The 19,506-nt window shown below is 36.4% G+C and overlaps 1 protein-coding gene across 8 annotated transcripts; it reads left to right on the top strand.

The window, feature by feature from the left end:
- Positions 1-11,831: 11,831 nt before the first annotated feature.
- Positions 11,832-18,378, top strand: LOC132644464 (beta-glucosidase 12-like). 8 transcript variants are annotated; one of them, XR_009583854.1, is made up of 6 exons: positions 11,834-12,223; positions 12,421-12,498; positions 12,721-12,976; positions 15,869-16,828; positions 17,280-17,336; positions 18,105-18,378. XR_009583854.1 is itself a non-coding variant. In XM_060361061.1 (4 exons), the coding sequence occupies exons 2-4, from the start codon at positions 12,204-12,206 to the stop codon at positions 16,001-16,003; spliced, it is 411 nt and encodes a 136-aa protein (XP_060217044.1). In that variant the 5' UTR covers positions 11,841-12,031; positions 12,148-12,203; the 3' UTR covers positions 16,004-18,378. The 8 variants fall into 8 exon arrangements, 2 of the variants coding, with proteins under 2 accessions (XP_060217044.1, XP_060217045.1); XR_009583853.1 differs by having other exon boundaries at positions 11,832-12,223; positions 15,869-17,336; XR_009583852.1 differs by having other exon boundaries at positions 11,835-12,223; positions 17,280-18,378.
- Positions 18,379-19,506: the final 1,128 nt, after the last annotated feature.

Here is a 19,506-nt window from a genome sequence, read left to right on the forward strand (position 1 = left end):
TAATCGTTGTACCAAGGCAGATTTGATAGAACTAGATATGGTTGAGTTCGATGCTATCATGGGGATGGATTGGTTAGCTTCCTGTTATGCTAACGTTGATTGCAGAGGCAAGGTAGTTCGGTTTCAGTTCCCAGGGGAGCCAATTATAGAATGGAAGGGGAATACAACATCGCCGAGGGGTAAGTTTATTTCGTACCTCAAGGCAAGGAAGATGGTTAGAAAGGGCTATATTTATCATCTGGTTCGTGTGCATGACTTGAAAGCAGAAGTACCGACTCTTCAGTCAGTCCCAGTAGTTAATGAATTTCCAGATGAACTTCCAGGCCTTCCTCCTGAGCGTGAGATAGAGTTCACTATAGACGTATTGCCAGACACTAAGCCCATATCTATTCCTCCTTACAGAATGGCACCTGCAAAATTGAAAGAGTTGAAGGAGAAACTGAAAGATTTATTAGAGAAGGGCTTCATTAGGCCCAGCACATCACCTTGGGGAGCGCCGGTATTATTTGTGAGAAAGAAAGATGGGTCGCTGCGGATGTGTATTGATTATAGGCAGCTGAATAAAGTAACAATCAAGAACAGGTATCCTCTCCCCAGGATTGACGATTTATTTGACCAGTTGCAGGGTGCTAAATGTTTCTCGAAGATAGACCTACGGTCAGGTTATCATCAGGTGCGGGTAAGAGAGGCGGATATTCCGAAGACTGCATTCAGGACCCGATACGGGCACTATGAGTTTACGGTGATGTCTTTTGGGCTAACCAATGCTCCAGCAGTATTTATGGATTTGATGAACCGAGTGTTTAAGCCATTTCTTGATCTGTTTGTGATTGTATTTATTGATGATATTCTGGTTTATTCGCGATCAGAAGGGGAACATGCAAATCATTTGAGGACGGTACTTAGGATACTCCAGCACCAGAAGCTATATGCAAAAGTTTCTAAATTTGAATTCTGGTTAACGTCAGTAGCATTCTTGGGGCATATTATTGGAGCTGATGGTATTCGAGTAGACACACAGAAGATTGAAGCTGTCAAGACTTGGCCGAGACCTACGACACCTACTGAGGTACGTAGTTTTCTGGGGCTGGCAGGATATTACAGGAGATTCGTAGAAAAGTTTGCTTCGATTTCAGCGCCTTTAACAAGGCTAACACAGAAGGCAGCTAAATTCCAGTGGACCGATGCTTGTGAACGAAGTTTCCAATTATTGAAGGATAAGTTGACTACAGCTCCAGTCCTAACTCTTCCTGAGGGGCCAGATGGCTATGTTATTTATTGTGATGCTTCCGGTGTTGGGTTTGGTTGCGTATTGATGCAGCACGGTAGAGTTATAGCCTATGCCTCCCGACAGCTCAGGAAGCACGAAAGAAATTATCCTACCCATGATCTGGAGTTGGCAGCGGTAATTCATGCTTTGAAGATATGGAGACATTATCTATATGGCGTGCATGTTGATATTTATACAGATCATAAGAGTCTCCAGTATATCTTTAAGCAGAAGGAGATGAATTTGCGGCAAAGAAGATGGCTAGAGTTGTTGAAGGATTACGATGTCGATATTCTATATCACCCAGGAAAGGCTAACGTTGTAGCAGATGCCCTCAGCCGTAAATCTATGGGTAGTTTGGCAGGCGTCCAGCCAGGTAGGAAAGAGATAGTCTGTGAGATTCATCAGCTAGCTAGTCTTGGAGTTCGTTTGGCTGATTCTGATGATGGTAGAACTTTTGTGCGAGGTGTTGCTGAGTCCTCTATTATAGAAGAGGTAAAGAGACGTCAGTATGAGGATCCTATTCTTGTACATTACAGAGATACAGCACTTCAGAAGGACGAGACCCCATTTAAGATGTCATCTGACGGAATACTACGATACAGAGACAGATTATGTGTACCTGAGGTTGCAGGATTACGGCAACAGGTAATGGGAAAGACACACTATGCTCGTTATTCTGTTCACCCAGGATCAACAAAAATGTATCATGACCTTAGGTGTTTGTATTGGTGGGATGGTAAGAAAAAGGACATAGCAGAATTTGTGGCCCAGTGCCCAAATTGCCAACAGGTGAAGATCGAGCACCAGAAGCCTGGGGGACTATTGCAGGAGATGGAGATTCCGACCTGGAAATGGGAGGTAATCAATATGGACTTCGTCACAGGTCTACCTCGCACTCCACGGAAATATGACTCTGTCTGGGTCATCGTTGATAGATTGACGAAATCAACCCACTTTCTTTCAGTCAGGACTACGTATTCATCTGAGGATTACGCCAGATTGTATCTTAAGGAGATAGTGAGGCTTCATGGGGTTCCCACAGCTATTATCTCTGATAGAGAGGCCCAGTTTACAGCTAACTTCTGAAAATCCTTCTAGGAGGGATTGGGGACACAGGTGAGTCTCAACACAGCATTTCACCCTCAGACTGACGGACATGCCGAGCGTACCATTCAGACGCTACTAGATATGTTACGGGCCTGTGTCATTGATTTCAGTGGCAGCTGGGATGATCACTTGCCGCTTATCGAGTTTGCTTATAATAACAGCTATCATTCTAGCATCCAGATAGCACCGTACGAGGCTCTATATGGCAGGAAGTGCAGATCACCTATAGGCTGGTTTGACGTTGGTGAGACTAAGTTGATAGGCCCAGATATGGTTCAGCAGGCTGTCGATAAGGTGAAGCTCATTCAGGAGATATTACTGGCAGCCCAGAGTCGGCAGAAGTCATATGCAGATAATCGACATCGACACTTGGAATTTCAGATTGGCGACTGGGTGTTCTTGAAGGTGTCACCCATGAAGGGTGTTATGAGATTCGGCAACAAAGGGAAGTTGAGCCCGAGATACATTGGGCCTTATCAGGTTATCCGTAAGGTAGGCCAAGTTGCCTACGAGTTGGACCTACCAGCCGATTTGGAGGCAGTACACCCGGTCTTCCATGTGTCAATGCTTCGCAAATATATAGGCGATCCTTCCAGGGTTTTTCCAGCTGATGATATCCAGGTAACAGAAGAGTTATCCAACGAAGAGCAGCCCATAGCGATACTTGATCGACAGATTAGGAGGTTGCGAACCAAAGACGTGACTTCGGTTAAAGTGTTATGGCGGAACAATAACAAAGAGGAGATGACTTGGGAAGCTGAAGAGGAGATGAAAAAGAAATACCCTCACTTGTTTCCCACGCCTACAGGTAATCTAAACCCCCTTGCTTAGTTGTGTCAATTGTCTGCTCAATCTATATGTTAGCGATAAGGAAAACCCTTCCCAAGACTCTTGTAAAACCCGACGGGATAAACTTGACATTCGAGGACGAATGTTCTAAAGGGGGGAAGGATGTTATGTCCCGTATTTTTATACACTGGGACATTTTAAACTAAACTCGACAAGTTAAAGACAAGACTATTTTAAGATACGAAGTAGAGACTCTAACTTCCGGTTTCGTTTCAAGTCACAAGTTGCCTATAAATTTCGTTTGGTATAGAAGTATTAATGGAAAATTGGGATTAAATTAACCATGATTAGATTAGTAAGTGGTATTAAAAAACTAAATCAGTCCATTAAAATAGCCATAAGTGGTCGTGTAAGTTATATTGAGGTGGTCAATGATAATTGACTCAAATATTGAGTGGGACACATGTCCAAATCATGGACTACATATATATAACAAGAATGCTGATTCGTTCTACACTAACTAAATCATTTGCATCTTCACAAAGTTTAGAAACTTAGAGATAGAGTGAGAGGGTCTCGGCTAGAGCTGGCCGAGAATAGGGCTGCTCCAAGTTGATCAAAAATTCAGTTTCTCAAGCAATTTAACCCCTTTGAAGGTGTACAATAACGTGTAGCATTCATTGGAATAGCAAGAACAAATGTTGAAATTCAAGAAGTGAATTTGAAGGGCTAGCCGATTGAAGGATTGAGTGACAAGGTAAGAGTTGATCATCTTTCATATGTTTTGTGGTGAATTGAATGTATATGATTGTGCATGTTGGTATTGGACTGTTGTTGTTGAAGTTTAAGTGGGCCGTGTGCTATAGGTCTATAGGAAATAACGTGTAATCTCCTTGTACATGTATTGGAAATGGATGGAATGTGTTGTAGTACGAATAAACGAATGAAATTCATGAAGTTGTTGAAATTGTGTTGAAGCCGTGTAGGGGCTGGTTTAGAGGAATTAATGGACTGTTTTGTGTCATGCTTTGATTGTTGTTGTTATGGACATTGTGGTGTATTGTATGCATTATGAATATGTGAATTGAGGTGTAAAAGAAATGATTTTTGTTGAAGTAGAAAAACAGTCCAAACCGTGGACTGTTTTAATGAAAGGGATAGATTAGTTTATTTTGAACGTTGATTGTTGATATGGACGTATAGTGAAGATGAAGTTTAGTGATTCAAGTTGAATTGAGATGGTTTGTGGGCTGTTGTAGGAGTTAATATGATGCTAAAACAGTTCCAATAATCGTAGAAGTAATGTTGTTAAACGTGTTGTTGTCGTTGTAGTTAAAGTTGGAAAATTTCGAATTGAAAATGGTAATGTTGTGTGGGCTATTTGGCCGTGAATAGGGGACTGTTTTGAATAATGTACGGGCTGTCCGAAGCTCCCTTAAGTCATGTTTTAAATAATCCCGGGTTGGTACTTGAAAGTATGACTAGCAATATTAGCTTGGAGTACTAGTTGGGTTGAATGCGAACGAAACGTCGTCTAAATGTTAGAAAGGGATTATTAACGTTAAAATACGTATTGAATTCCCTCGTGGACTAATCGTAACTCTTGATATAGGTACTATTGGGCAGCGAGTACGAGTTATAATACGACTAAACGCTAAAGGTATGTAAAGCCTAATCCTTCCTTCTTTTGGCATGTCCTAGACGTAAGTAAGAAATGATACGAGCCTTGGGGTAAACTCTACTCTCTAGTTCCAAGCATGACTTATGGTTCTATTCATTCCTTAATGTTATTGTCATGAGCCTACTATATGATTGACTAACAAATGATGTATGGAAATTCCTACTCTTAAAGAATTGCATAATTAGAGTCATACTTGACCTTCAAAAGCTATATCATGTTAAATTGATACATGTATATGAATCCTGAAACGTTCCTTACTATGGTTTGTAATAAGATTTAGAAAGAACTGAATATGATTATTATCCTGACACTTGAAAGCTGATTAGTTACTTATCTATTGAGTCTCCAAAGATGATTTGCATGTATGTGGTTGCTTATTATTCTGCTCGTGCTTACCGTTACATCCTTCACTGAGTCCCGGGCCAGGACACGTTTTCGTGCGCATATTTACTATATTACTCACCGAGTCCCTCACTAGAGGGCCGGGACACGTTATATATATACATGATGATATGATGACATGATGATATGATGTTATGATGATATGGGGATGGCGGCCAGGAGGGCATATGATCATTATTTCACCGAGTCCCTCACTAGAGGGCCGGGACACGTATATGTACATGTTTATGATGCTATGATTTTAATTACCGAGCCCCTCACTAGAGGGCCGGGACACGTTATATATGTTATGTACAGAATGATTATTCAGCTTTGACTACTAAACTCTATATTGATATTGGTATGAGGTTGATAAATATGAATTATGTTCAAAGGTAAGTTTTATGGATTTCTGTTTGTTGCATTAGATCCTACACTCCTTGTCTTAGTATGATTCTATTTACTATATTTCACGCTTTACATGCTCAGTACATATTCCGTACTGACCCCCCTTTCTTCGGGGGGCTGCGTTCATGCCCGCAGGTACAGACGCTCGTTTTGGAGATCCGCCAGCCTAGGATATCTATCCAGCTACTTTGGGAAGCTCATTTGTTCCGGAGCCTAGCTTGTGGTATAAATCCCTTTTGTTGTATATATATGTGTTTGTTCGGGGTACGGCGGGGCCCTGTTCCGTCATATGACACTGTCATTACTCTTAGAGGTCTGTGGACATTTGTGTGGGTCTGTATATAGTTGTTGTTTCGTTGTATGGATATGACTTATGTTTGGGGCGTACCCATTCGTAGTGGCAGCCTTGTCGGCTTGCATATATATATATATATATGTTTGGGATGTTGCGTGTAGTGGCAGCCTTGTCGGCTTGCGTAGATATATATATATATGTTTGCTGTTGAAAATTGTAACTTCTCAAGAGACAGGTGGCTATGACATGCATATATGTGGCAGCTTTAAAATAACGTCTTGCCTTTTTATACAAATAAGTTCTCGATATGCTAGCTGTAGATGATTATAGTTAACAGGTGATATGAGTGTCCAACTCGGGCACTAGTCACGGCCTACGGGGTTGGGTCGTGACAAAAGGCTTGGGACATGTCCAACATATTCATTTGCTAAGCAAGCTTGGTGTGCTCAACATTTTGCACCCTCCAGCAGGGGAGTATCGGTATTATTAGTTAGTTGTACACGTTGCAAGTTGATTAGCTAACTTACACTACTAAAAGACTGCCAAAAATCTACGGACCGCATCGGTTTTTTCAATGAAACTGACAGGAAACCGACCCTTTACGGTTCGTCGATTTACATAGCCTCGCTTTTTGAAAACCGACGGACAGCGTCGGTTTTTTGCGACGGACTGCGTCGCTTACGTGGTCCGTCGGTTTTTATCCAATAATTTAAAAAAAATAAAAAAATCGACAGACCGAGTCAGTTTTTTTAATTTCTGATTTTTTATCTTAAATAAAAACAATATAAATTTTATGAAAAAACCGACGCACTTTTTATTTAATTTTTTTATTTTAAATAAAAACCGACACAGTGCGTCAGTTTTCTCAAAAAATTTAAGAATTAATTTCCAGAAAACCGACTTAGTCTGTCGGTTTTCTGGAAAATTTCCAAAATTAGTTTCCAGAAAACCGACGGACTGCGTCTGTTTTCTGAAAAATTTCTTGCATGCAATTGCTGCATTTTCTGCAGCCACACCTGCACAAAAACCAGTACCAAAAGCTGCTCAAAACTAGCATTAAAATGCTCCAAATCAATTCTAAATTTAGCTACAACACATAAAATCACCCTAAGTAACAATCAAACACATCAAACACTATCTAAACACATCAAATACGACCTAAATAGACCTTCAAAGTTCAAAAATATTTAAATGTCCAACCAAAAGTACCATTAACTAGTTCTATAGAGTTTTAACAGAAGTCCATAAAGCATAAAACATAAGTCCATTATGAAATCCAAACTAAAACATAAGCCCCACGACTATATAAATGAACCCATAACCGCTTCCGGTTTCAAATACTTCTTACACCGGCAACGAGAACAAGCACACCTAATTACCCCTTCATTTTAAAAAGGGTGAAGTGACATTGCATGTGTGTAAACTTGTCAACAAATTCATCATGTACACCCACACGATCACTATTATTTATATTATACATCCACATACGATTCATCTACAAAAATATACCCATAAATTATTGAGGTTATAGAAATATATTTTAACTTAATAATTCTAACTTAAAATATAACTTAAGAAAACACAATCCCAACCAATTCTAACTTTGAATTCTCAATAACAATTCTAACTTTAATAACTTATGGATTCTAACTTTAATATAACTTTTAAAAGCACAATCCCAACCAATTCTAACTTTGAATTCTCAATAACAAATCTAACTTTAATAACTTATGGATTCTAACTTTAATATAACTTTGAAAAGCACAATCCCAACCAATTCTAACTTTGAATGCTCAATAACAATTCTAACTTTAATAACTTATGGATTCTAACTTTAATATAACTTTTAAAAGCACAATCCCAACCAATTCTAACTTTGAATTTTCAATAACAATTCTAACTTTAATAACTTATGGATTCTAACTTTATTTCTAAAAATCGAAAAGTAAATCTAGTCAAATAAAGTCTACACTTTAGTTTAGAGGTTATAGAAATATTATGACTTAACAATTCTAACTTTGAAAAGCACAATCACAACCAATTCTAACTTTGAATTCTCAATAACAATTCTAACTTTAATAACTTATGGATTCTAACTTTAATATAACTTGAAAAAGCACAATTCCAACCAATTCTAACTAAGCTAACACAAATACATTGACAATGAACATAAAAAATAGCACAATCTCAAGCATATATATATATATGAAAAGTAAACTAGCCAAATAAAGTTTACATTTTTTCACAAATTTAACAATAATTTAAGAAAGCACAACACCAACCAATTCTAACTTTAATAACTTATGGATTCTAACTTCAATATAACTTTGAAAAGCACAATCCCAACCAATTCTAAAAATTGAAAAGTAAATCTAGTCAAATAAAGTCTACATTTTAGTTTTGAGGTTATAGAAATATTATAACTTAACATTCTAACCTTGGAAAACACAATCATAACCAATTCTAACTTTGAATTCTCAATAACAATTCCAACTTTAATAACTTATGGATTCTAACTTTAATATAACTTTGAAAAGCACAATCTCAACCAATTCCAAAAATTGAAAAGTAAATCTAGTCAAATAAAGTCTACACTTTAGTTTTGAGGTTATAGAAATACTATAACTTAACAATTCTAACTTTGAAAAGCACAATCTCAACCAATTCTAATTTTGAATGCTCAATAAAAATTCTACTAACTTATGGATTTTAACAAAAAGCACAATCCCAACAAACAAACAAAAAAAAATAGTCAAATAAAGTATACATTTTTGCACGAATTCAACATCAATAATATTACAAATAATGATAACTAAGCTAACACAAATACATTAATGAACATAACATATAGCACAATCTCAAGCAAAAAAAAAAAAAATGAAAAGTAAACTAGTCAAATAAAGTTTACATTTTTTCACAAATTCAACATTAATAACATTACAAATGATGTTTAACAAAGCTAAATAGACTAACATTAAGCCTAAAATCTACAAATAAAACTAAAATTGAAAGAATTTTAAAAGCCCTAATTTAAAAGAAACTACCTCAAATTACAAGTTAAAAACGGGGCTGGGGTAGGTGGGGTTGGGGTTGGGTTGCGCAGGTAGCGACGGGTGGGCGGCGGCTAGCAGCAGGTGGCGGGCATGGGCGGCGGGTTAGGGCTTTTTATTTTAGAGAGAAGTGGGTATTTTTTTTTTTGGGGAAGATGGCAAATGATATGCCAAACCCGTTTCTATCATATTGTTAAAAAAAAAAACCGACGAAAAAACTGCCGCGGTACCTATTCTCCACGAGAATTCTGATTTATTGTCAAAAAGGCGAAGAAATAAAGTCATCATTCCACTACACTCGATCAGCCTTTGACCAAAAAAAAATTTAAAAACCGACGTAGTCCGTCGGTTTCTTTAATACTCCCTTTATTTCAATTTATATGAACCTATTTCCTTTTTAGTTCGTGCCAAAATGAATGACCTCTTTCCTAATTTGAAAACAAATTCACTTTATGAAATGATTTACAGCCACACAAATATTCAAGACTTATTTTGAACCACAAGTTTCAAAAGTCTTCACTCTTTCTTAAATGTCGTGCCCAGTCAAATGGGTTCATATAAATTGAAACGGAGGAAGTATATTTTTAAAAATAAAAACCGACGTTGTTCGTCGGTTTTTAATTAATTAATTTTTTAATAAAACCGACGTGGGACGTCAGTTTTTGTAAAAAAAAATTGGCAGAAATATAATTTCAAAATTTTGCGGAAAAAACCGACGTTGTCCGTCGGTTTTTTAATTAAAAAAAATAGAAATACACAAAACCGACGCACTGCGTCAGTTTTTCAAAGCGACGCAGTCCGTCGGTTTTTTGTTTGTCGAATTTAGCTAAGTTTTTTAGTAGTGTTAAGTGTTGTAATGATTAGATGGTTAGTTAGTTAGGAGGTGGAAGATATTTTTCATTTTTTATATACATAGCATTGTACAGCTGTATGTAGGGGTGGGCATGGTATGGTAGATACTTATTGCCATATCGAAAACGAAATTTTTTATGCCGCGATTTCGGTATTATGGTATTTGATATGCATTTGTAAAAAGTTTGGTATTCGGTATTCACAAAGAAAATACCGAATACCATACCGAAGTATATAATTACTTACACAATTCAAATATCTTAGAATTATAATACTAACAAATATATAAACTAGCATTATTAGAAAGCTAATTCTGTAAATGTTGGAATTTGACTACTCTATCTTGATTTAAATATTTTTTTTGTGCAATTGATTTACGAAGGGGATTGCTTGTACTTTCTTTTGAATATTTTTACATGTGTAAGGTGTTTAATACATAATAATTGAGACGTTTCTTAAGTAACGGAAGTCATAATTCTCCACGATATGAGTATATGTAAGTCGAAGTCGGACAAACTATGGTACCGACTTACCGTACCGTAAAATACCAAAATCGAACTTTACAATACCGAACCGTACCGAATTAATTTGGTACGGTAATGGTATAGTATTTTTAGAAACCGAAAACCGAAAACCGAAATTACCGTACCGAAATTTCAAATACCTTACCGTTCAATTGAGTCAGTTATTTTGCTCAACCATTCTCTTTGCATATTTTCTCTCTCTACATTTTCACCATTGATGAACGCATGAAGCTTTAGAGCTTAAACCTCACATTTTCACAGCACTTAACATCTATATGTGTTTTCTACATTCAATTATTAGCTTCGAGATTCTTTGATTTCTTACATGTGTTTGATCTAATTCCCCGAGTTCTGTCGGTCATCAGCTGAATCATTTGTCAGCATTTGCTTTCTGTTAATAAATTTAGTTTGCAGATTTGGTGGGAGATTTTGTTGCATAGCTGTATTAAATTATTGCGAGATGAAATCGAAAATAAAATGGGTAGCACTAGGAGGGCTGGTGTTATCTTAAATGGCAGACGACTATATGCTGTATGTATCTTCAATAGCGGATGACCGTATGTTATATGTATAAATCTGTATCTTCAATGACGGACAACTGTATGTTGTATGTATGTTAAATTATTCCTCGATTTTGCGTATCAGCGAGATTGTATGTTGATACAGGTTGTTGAGCGCGCGCATACAACCTATCTGTACATAGTGCGACTGTATGCGTGGATACAATGAAAATGAGCAAACACATACCGCCTATTATAACTGTATCCAGCACGACTGTCTGCATTGATACGTATAATTGAGTAAATGCATACAGGTGATACAAGCGGACCAAAGTAGAACATTAGCTACAAATGGTAATTAGACAAACTATAGTTATGTAAGAAATTAGGATCTAAACTATATGAAAATTTCTCTATATTTATCGCGAAAAACCCAGATGGTGGGGTTTCCCACTTAATAGGGATAGATTGAGAGTGGAGAGTGGAGGTTTTTGTGGAAGACCGATATACTCCCTCCGTCTCAATTTATGTGATATAGTTTGATTGAGCACGTAGTTTAAGAAATAAAGGAAGATTTTTGAATCTTGTGGTCTAAAAATAAGCCAAAAATATTTGTGTGATTATAAATTATTTCATTAAGCGTAAAAGGTGAAGTTTAAAGTTAAATTATAGTCAAATAAAAAAATATATCATTCTTTTTACGATAGACTAAAAAGGAAAGTGTATTCACTTAATTTGGGACCCGGGGAGTATTCGATAGCTTGGAAGGTTATGAAAGCAGGATCCACCAAATTTTCGGTATTTTGGAATAGTATATGGTTCCTCCTCCTCCAAATAGACCAAAGCATAATTTGTATAAATCCACTTTGTAGAATGTGGGCCAATATTTGGGTGGCATCATGAAGGGCCCTTGGATAAGCTCCCTCAGAGTGTGGGCCATGCAAATGCAGTCGTCTGACCAAAAATCAACATAAAGCTACATTATCTTTTGGATTTGTTTTCTTTTTCTAGCAATAACAGAGAAAATAAAGATAATGTTTTCTTTTTCTAGCAATAACAGAGGAAAGAAATATTTCAAGCATTAGATTGTAAACTTTTGTGAATTCTATGCAGAAAAAATATCGGACGGTAGCAATGGAGACATAGCTCTGGACTTTATCATCGTTACAAGGTACTAATTATTGATTTGGTTAAAAGGAAATAAGATGAAGAAATACTTTATCTTAATAAAACAATAAAAACAAAAACTAGTAGTAGTATACAAATATTACTGCCCATCGTATGCAGGAGGACGTCAAACTAGCAAAATCCGAAGGACTGGACGCTTTCAGGTTTTCTATCGCATGGGCAAGAATTTTACCTCGTAAGATTATTTACAATTATCTGCCCTTTTGTTAATTAGGTTGTCCTGTCTAAGATGTAAATTAGTGCCCTGATTAACCTTAATTAGCTGATTATTTTCCATCCCGCAAAAGAAGAAAAAACTCTCAATCAAGTGATATCTATATCCAGAATGTTTTCATGATCTATTTATACATCTTTTACTTTGTGTATTTTTAGAGGGCAAGCTAAGTAAAGGAGTAAATCAAGTTGGTATTGACTACTACAACAATCTCATCAATGAGATAATAGCCCGTGGTAATACTTTAGAGTCCGGAGCCAAAATGGGTTATTTTTGCAGCCATTAGCCCAAAATAGTATGCTTTTTTTTTTTAGACCAAAATGGGTATTTCGTTGGATAAGGTTACTAGAAATACATACTTTTGAAATTATATGGATTCAGAATATATTATTTAAAATTTTAACAACTTAATCTATCAAGTTCAAATTCTGAATTCGCCTTGCATCTAATTTTGACAGGGATGATTACCTAGATTTTGTGGAGATTTGTTTCAAATATTTTGGAGAGAGAGTGAAGCTCTGGACAACCATGAATGAGCCATGGATATTTGCATCAAATGGTTATGATGCCGGTTCGATGACGCCTGGCCGGTGTTCTGCCTGGAGGAACAATAACTGCTCCGCCGGAAACTCTGCAACTGAGCCTTATATAGTCGGGCACAATATGCTTCTTGCTCATGGAGCTGCTGCCAAACTATACAGACAAAAATACAAGGTGAGCTTAAACTTTAATACTCCCTCTTAAAGATTGTATGTCCGAATTTACGGTCAAAATAAAGAAGTTTGGTTCTCAAAATATCCGAATCATATCACATAAATTGGGATAGAGGGAGTAATAAATTACTCCTCATAATCAAGTGCATGTGACTTAATTTGTGAAAACAAAAGTGAATTAACTTTGGTTTTCTTTAATTTGGTGGTCACGAACCCAAATACAGCCAATTCAAAAGGGTGAAATAGGAATTGTATTGGTGTCACATTGGTTTGAGTCTTTCTCCCACAAACCATAGGAAATGAACGTATATAAAAGAGAGTCCGGAACCAAAATGACCCCAAAAAAGACCTTTTGAATATACCCCAACAACAAAAAAAAAGTTGACATAACTATCTTTAACGCAGTAAAATCTAAAGGAGTTAACTGTAACGGTGACGTTAGGTGCCCCCCCCCCCCCCCCCCACCTTTTTTTTTTCTTCTCTTCTTCTTTTGGTTAACTCCTCTTTCTTTACATTTTTAACATACTTTAGCCATAGATTAATCATGCTTGGGGATCCCGAAACTTCAATATTTTACATAGAACCCTACTTATTTTTGTGCGATTAATAAGGTAGGCTTAATACATCAAGGATAAGCAAAACTCCGGATTCCCGTTTTAGTGGTTGAAAAGTGAAACTCCATTTTTGTTTCACTACTAAAAAACTGCTAAAAATCGACGGATCAAAAACCGACGCACTGGGTCGCTTCAAAAAACCGACGGAAAACCGACTCACAGAGTCGGTTTTTTGTATTTTTAATTATTTTAAATTATTTTAATCAGAAAACCGACGGACAACGTCGGTTTTTTTGGCAGAATTTTGAAAATATAATTCCGCCAAAATAAACCGACGTCCCACGACGGTTTAATTAAAAAATAATAATTAATAATTAATATAAAACCGACGTCGTACGTCGGTTTTATTTTAAAAAATATTATAAATAATATACAATTCATTTTGTTTTTTAAAAAAAATAATAATTTTTTTTTTTGAAGAAACCGACGGACAGTGTCGGTTTCATTTTTTTTTAAAAATTTTTGGGGTCAAAATCCGGTCAAATGTGCGGAAAAAACCGACAGACAGAGTCGGTTTTGTCCGTCGATTTTTCCTATAAATTGGCAGCAGCGGGATTCTTTCCCCATTTCAGCTATCCCTCTTCAAAATTAAACCCCACTCTCCCCAAACCCTACCCGCCGCCCTCCTCCCCTCCGCCCGACGCCGCCTCCCATTTCGCCGCCGCCCAACGCCGCTGCCTGCGCAGCCCCTTCCCCAAACCCATTTTGAAGGTTAGTTTCTCTTAAATTAGGGCATTTAAAATTCTTTTAATCTTAGTTTTATTTGTAGATTTTAGGCCTAATGCTCGTCTATTTAGCTTTGTTAAACATCATTTGCAATGTTATTAATGTTGAATTTGTGAAAACAAAATGTAAACTTTATTTGCCTAGTTTAATTTACTTGTCATTTTGTTTTGGGTTGAGATTGTGCTATATTTCATATTCTTTGTCAATGTATTTGTGTTAGCTTAGTTATCATTCTTTGTAATATTGTTGATGTTGAATATGTGCAAAAATATATACTTTAATTATTTGACTAGTTTTTTTTTTTTTTTTGTGTTGGATTGTGCTTTTTGTTAGAATTCCATAAGTTATTAGAATTGTTATTGATCATTCTAAATTAGAATTGATTGAGATTGTACTTTTCAAAGTTAGAATTGTTAAGGTATAGTATTTCTATAACCTCAATACTAAAATGTAGATTTTATTTCTCTAGATTTACTTTTCAATTTTTAGAATTGGTTGGAATTGTGCTTTTCAAATTAAGTTAGAATTATTAAGTTATGTTAGAATTATTAAGTTGTAATATTTCTATAACCTCAAAACTAAAATGTAGACTTTATTTGACTAGATTTACTTTTCAATTTTTAGAATTAAAGTTAGAATCCATAAGTTATTAAAGTTAGAATTGTTATTGAGAATTCAAAGTTAAAATTAGTTGGGATTGTGCTTTTCAAAATTATATTAAAGTTAGAATTTATAAATTATTAAAGTTAATTTATAAATTATTAAAGTTAGAATTGTTATTGAGAATCCAAAGTTAGAAATGGTTGGGATTGTGTTTTCTTAAGTTATATTTTAAGTCAGAATTCTTAAGTTATAATATATTTCTATAACCTCAATAATTTGTGGGTATATTTTTGTAAATGGATCGTATGTGGATGTATAATATGAATAATAGTAATTGTGTGGGTGTACATGATGAATTTGTTGAAGGTGATGATGGGTTTATCACACATGCAATGACACTTTACCCTTTTCAAAATGAAGGGGTAATTAGGTGTCATTGTTCTCATTGCCGGTGTATGAAGTATTTGAAACCGGAAGCGGTTAGGGTTCATTTATATAGTCGTGGGTTTAAGCAGAAATATTATGTTTGGACTGATCATGGAGAGACTGATGGGGTCAATGGTATATTTTACAATATGGTTGTCGGTGAAAGTAGTGTGTCGCAGGAATATAGTCACGTCCAATATGATAGAGTTAATGATATGGTTAATGATGCTTTTGGCGTAAAGTCTGGGTTTGAATTTAGTTGTAGCAGTTTGAATTTAATAATGGACTTATGTTAAAACTAGTTAATGGTACTTTTGGTTGGTCATTTAAATATTTTTGAACTTTGAAGGTTTATTTAGATCGTATTTGATGTGTTTAGATAGTGTTTGATGTGTTTTATTATTACTTAGGATGATTTTATGTGTTGTAGCTCTTTTAGAATTGATTTGGAGCATTTTAATGCTAGTTTTGAGCAGCTTTTGTTACTGGTTTCTGAGCAGCTTTTGGTACTGGTTTCTGTGCAGGTGTGGTTGCAGAAAATGCATGATTTGCATGCTGAAAATTTTCCAGAAAACCGACTCTGTCCGTCGATTTTTTGGAAATTAATTTTGCAGATTTTCCAGAAAACCGACTCTGTCCGTCGGTTTTCTGGAAATTAATTTTGCAAATTTTCCAGAAACCTGTTACACCTCGGAAATTTTTCCGTACTTGTGTGATGAGTAGAACAATGAAGGACTTGAGTGTATGGTGTTTTACTAAGTCGAGAATGGCTAATTTTGCATTTTTGGAAATAATAAAGTTGCAGAAAATTTTTCACCCAGTGGTCGTATATGACACTATACGGCCCGTAAAGTGATTTACGGACCGTATAGTGCAATCGTCTTTCATTGCGTCAAAAATCTCAAGTTTCTGTTAAGTGTTGAAATGGTTAAAGACGACCCAGAATACGGCCCGTAAACCAGGTCGTAAACCACCAGGTCCCTCAGCCAAGACTTTCTCTAAATGTTGAATATGGTTAAATACGATCCAGTTTACGGCCCGTAAACTGGTTTACGGACCGTAAACCAGGTCGTAAACTGCCATGTCCACCAGCCAAACTCTCTGTTTTTGGAATGCTTAAATACGACCACAGTGGACGACCCGTAAATCAAAATATGGTCCGTAAATTGCAGTTTACGACCACTGTTCACCCGACGAGAATTCATTAAACATCAGCTTTTGAGTTATTAAAAGGGACTTAGGCCTCATTTTATTTCATTCTTCATTTATACAACTCAAGAACACTCTAGAACTCTCCAATTACTTCCTCCATAAGAATCCAAGAGAATCAAGGGAAAGCTAAAGATCAACAACACAAAACCTATGAAATCAAGTGCAAGAACACATCAACGGATCATCTAAGTCAAGTAATTCCCAAGAAGGTGAACTAGGGTTTTGTTTAAGTGAAGAATTTCAACTCAAGGGTTGTTCAACCACTATCCAAGGTAAGTTTCATGATCATTCTATGTTGTTTGAAGTATTGAAAAGCTTAGACACCTGAAATGTAGAAGAACATAGAAATGGACCATTACTGGGTGAATAGTGCCATAAATGAATGATAGTGGGATTGAATTATGAATGTTGAAGTGTTGTGAATACAAATACGTTGTAAATGATGCTTATATCATGAAACAAGCATTAAACGCATGAAAATGCAAGGACGAGTCATAAGGCTAATTATGAGGGAAATTGGAGGAAAATGGTGGATTTTGCTAAATGTACGTAAACGACGATTGTTGATTTCGGTATTGTGAGTAATGCTATGAATGTTGGGAGTTAATATAAAACATGGAAAAAAAATAGTATAAACAAGAGAAGCGCTGTCCGACTTCTCCTAGAATTAGCGACGCGTTCTTGTAGTTAGTATGCTAATGTTGATATGAATTCTTTATGAAGGTAACGACGCGATATTGAAGGAGAACGAGTGAGCGATATCTTAGCTAAACGACCAAGGTACGTGAGGCTAGTCCCTTCTTCCTGATGGCACGAATCTTGTAGCACGAAATTCCTATTCTCTTCATGAGTTCTTATAGTCCGAAAGGCTAAGAGTCTAACTCCTTAATGTCTATATAAGATGAGGAGTACGATATGATGTTGCTAGTATAATGATGATGTTAATTATCGCTTACACTCACCTTATGTACTAGTTCCTTCAAGGTGAGGCAGAGTATCAATAGTTGTTCCATAATGGAATCGGGGGATCACGACCTTACGTCACCCCGATAGAATAAAGTTGATCTTGATCCTTATGCATGTATTACAATGAGATAAGTATTTTATGAGGAGTATATTATTATTATGATCATTTTATGATAAGCATGACATGAGCATTTCACACCGTGCCTAGTTGGCCGGGCAGTCACCGCCAAGGCGGGCAGCTATACGGATACACCATGACCTTCGGGCATGGGCAGACACCACTAGTGGGCGGCATGAGATGGTACCCCGGACGCGGGAGGCCTGGAAGCGGGCTAATATTATTGATTATCACACCGTTCTGACATGGACGGGCAGCTTGCATATGATGCATATATGTTATGAGGATGAGTATGAGTAAGATGGCACGCAGGATTTCCTTTATGATTATCAGACAGATCCAGATATTTCACGTTGATGTTATCACTATGTTGTTGATGTTTTCTTTCATTGTTTATGCTTCTCATACTCAGTACAACATTCGTACTGACGTCCTTTCTTCGGACGCTGTGTTCATGCCCACAGGTAGACAGAGAGGAGAGCTTGGCCCAGATCCTCAGTAGCAGTCAGCTGGTTGAAAGCACTACATTGTCTGGAGGTGCTTAGGATTATCCTTTTGGTATATATGTATATTTTGGGCACGACGGAGTCTTGTTCCGTCCATGTATATACAGTATGTTAGTAGAGGCTCGTAGATACGCAGTGTGGGTTAGATGGTCTCACAAGACGTTTTCATATGCATGTATATTATTTTGATGGACGAAAGGCAATTGTATATAAAGTATTTATGTTTGTTTAATTATGATTTTCCTACAACTGGTATGTAAATTGATAAAAGAATATTAAATGAGCAAGATAAGTAGTAGAATGAGCGGTGCTCGGTAACTAGCTCCGGGTACCCGTCGCGGCCCCTAACTGGGTCGTGACAAAATCGACTCTGTCCGTCGATTTTCTGGAATTAATGCTTATATTTTATAAAAAAAAACCGACTCACTGTGTCGGTTTTATAATTAAAATAAACAAAATTATATAAAAAACCGACGCCGTGCGTCGTTTTTTTCATAAAATATATATTATTTATATATAAGATAAAAAATCCGAATTTAATAAAATCGACCCTGTCTGTCGGTTTTTAATTTTTAAAAATATTTGAATAAAACCCGACGGACTACGTAACCGATGCTGTCCGTCGGTAAAAATCGACGTTGTCCGTCGGTTTTCTAAAAGCGAGGCTATGAAAATCGACGGACGTTAAAATGTCGGTTTCCCGTCGGTTTGGTTAAAAAAACCGACGATTGACGTCGGTTTTTGTCAACGGTTTTTTCCGTTTTTTTAGTAGTGTTTGAAGACTTGGGGTCATTAGCTTTACGTTCTTTATGATTTAGGGTTTAGATTTAAGTGTGTCATTTTTTAGTCAAAATTGCAGCATTCATACTAATCTCAAAATAATTAAATTGCATCATTCATACTAATCTCAAAATAATTAAATTGCATCATTCATACCAATCTTAAAATAATTAAATTGCATCATTCATAACAATATGAAAATACTTAAACTTGTTCATTAATAACAAATCCAAACTTTTTAAAATACAATCATCAAAGAAAGAAAAAAACTTAAAAAACACTCATCAATTAATGCCCTTGAGTTGATCTTCCGCCACCACCGCGAGATGTGCCACCACCACTAGATCTGATACCACCATGAAAGTTTCCTCCACTACGAGATGTACTTCCACCGCGAGATGTAGTTTGACAACCATGCACTTGCGCTTATCATGACCAACATAATTGTAAAATGAGCATTTTCGAGTGTATCTCCCTGGTGGAACATCCATTTCATTAGGAATACGGAAGTATGCTTTCTTTTTGAATTTACAGATAAATACTTTATTTGCAACCATGGAAAATGGATCCGGTGGCTAAT

Source organism: Lycium barbarum, chromosome 6 (assembly GCF_019175385.1).
Source record: "Lycium barbarum isolate Lr01 chromosome 6, ASM1917538v2, whole genome shotgun sequence".
Classification (NCBI taxonomy): domain Eukaryota; kingdom Viridiplantae; phylum Streptophyta; class Magnoliopsida; order Solanales; family Solanaceae; genus Lycium; species Lycium barbarum.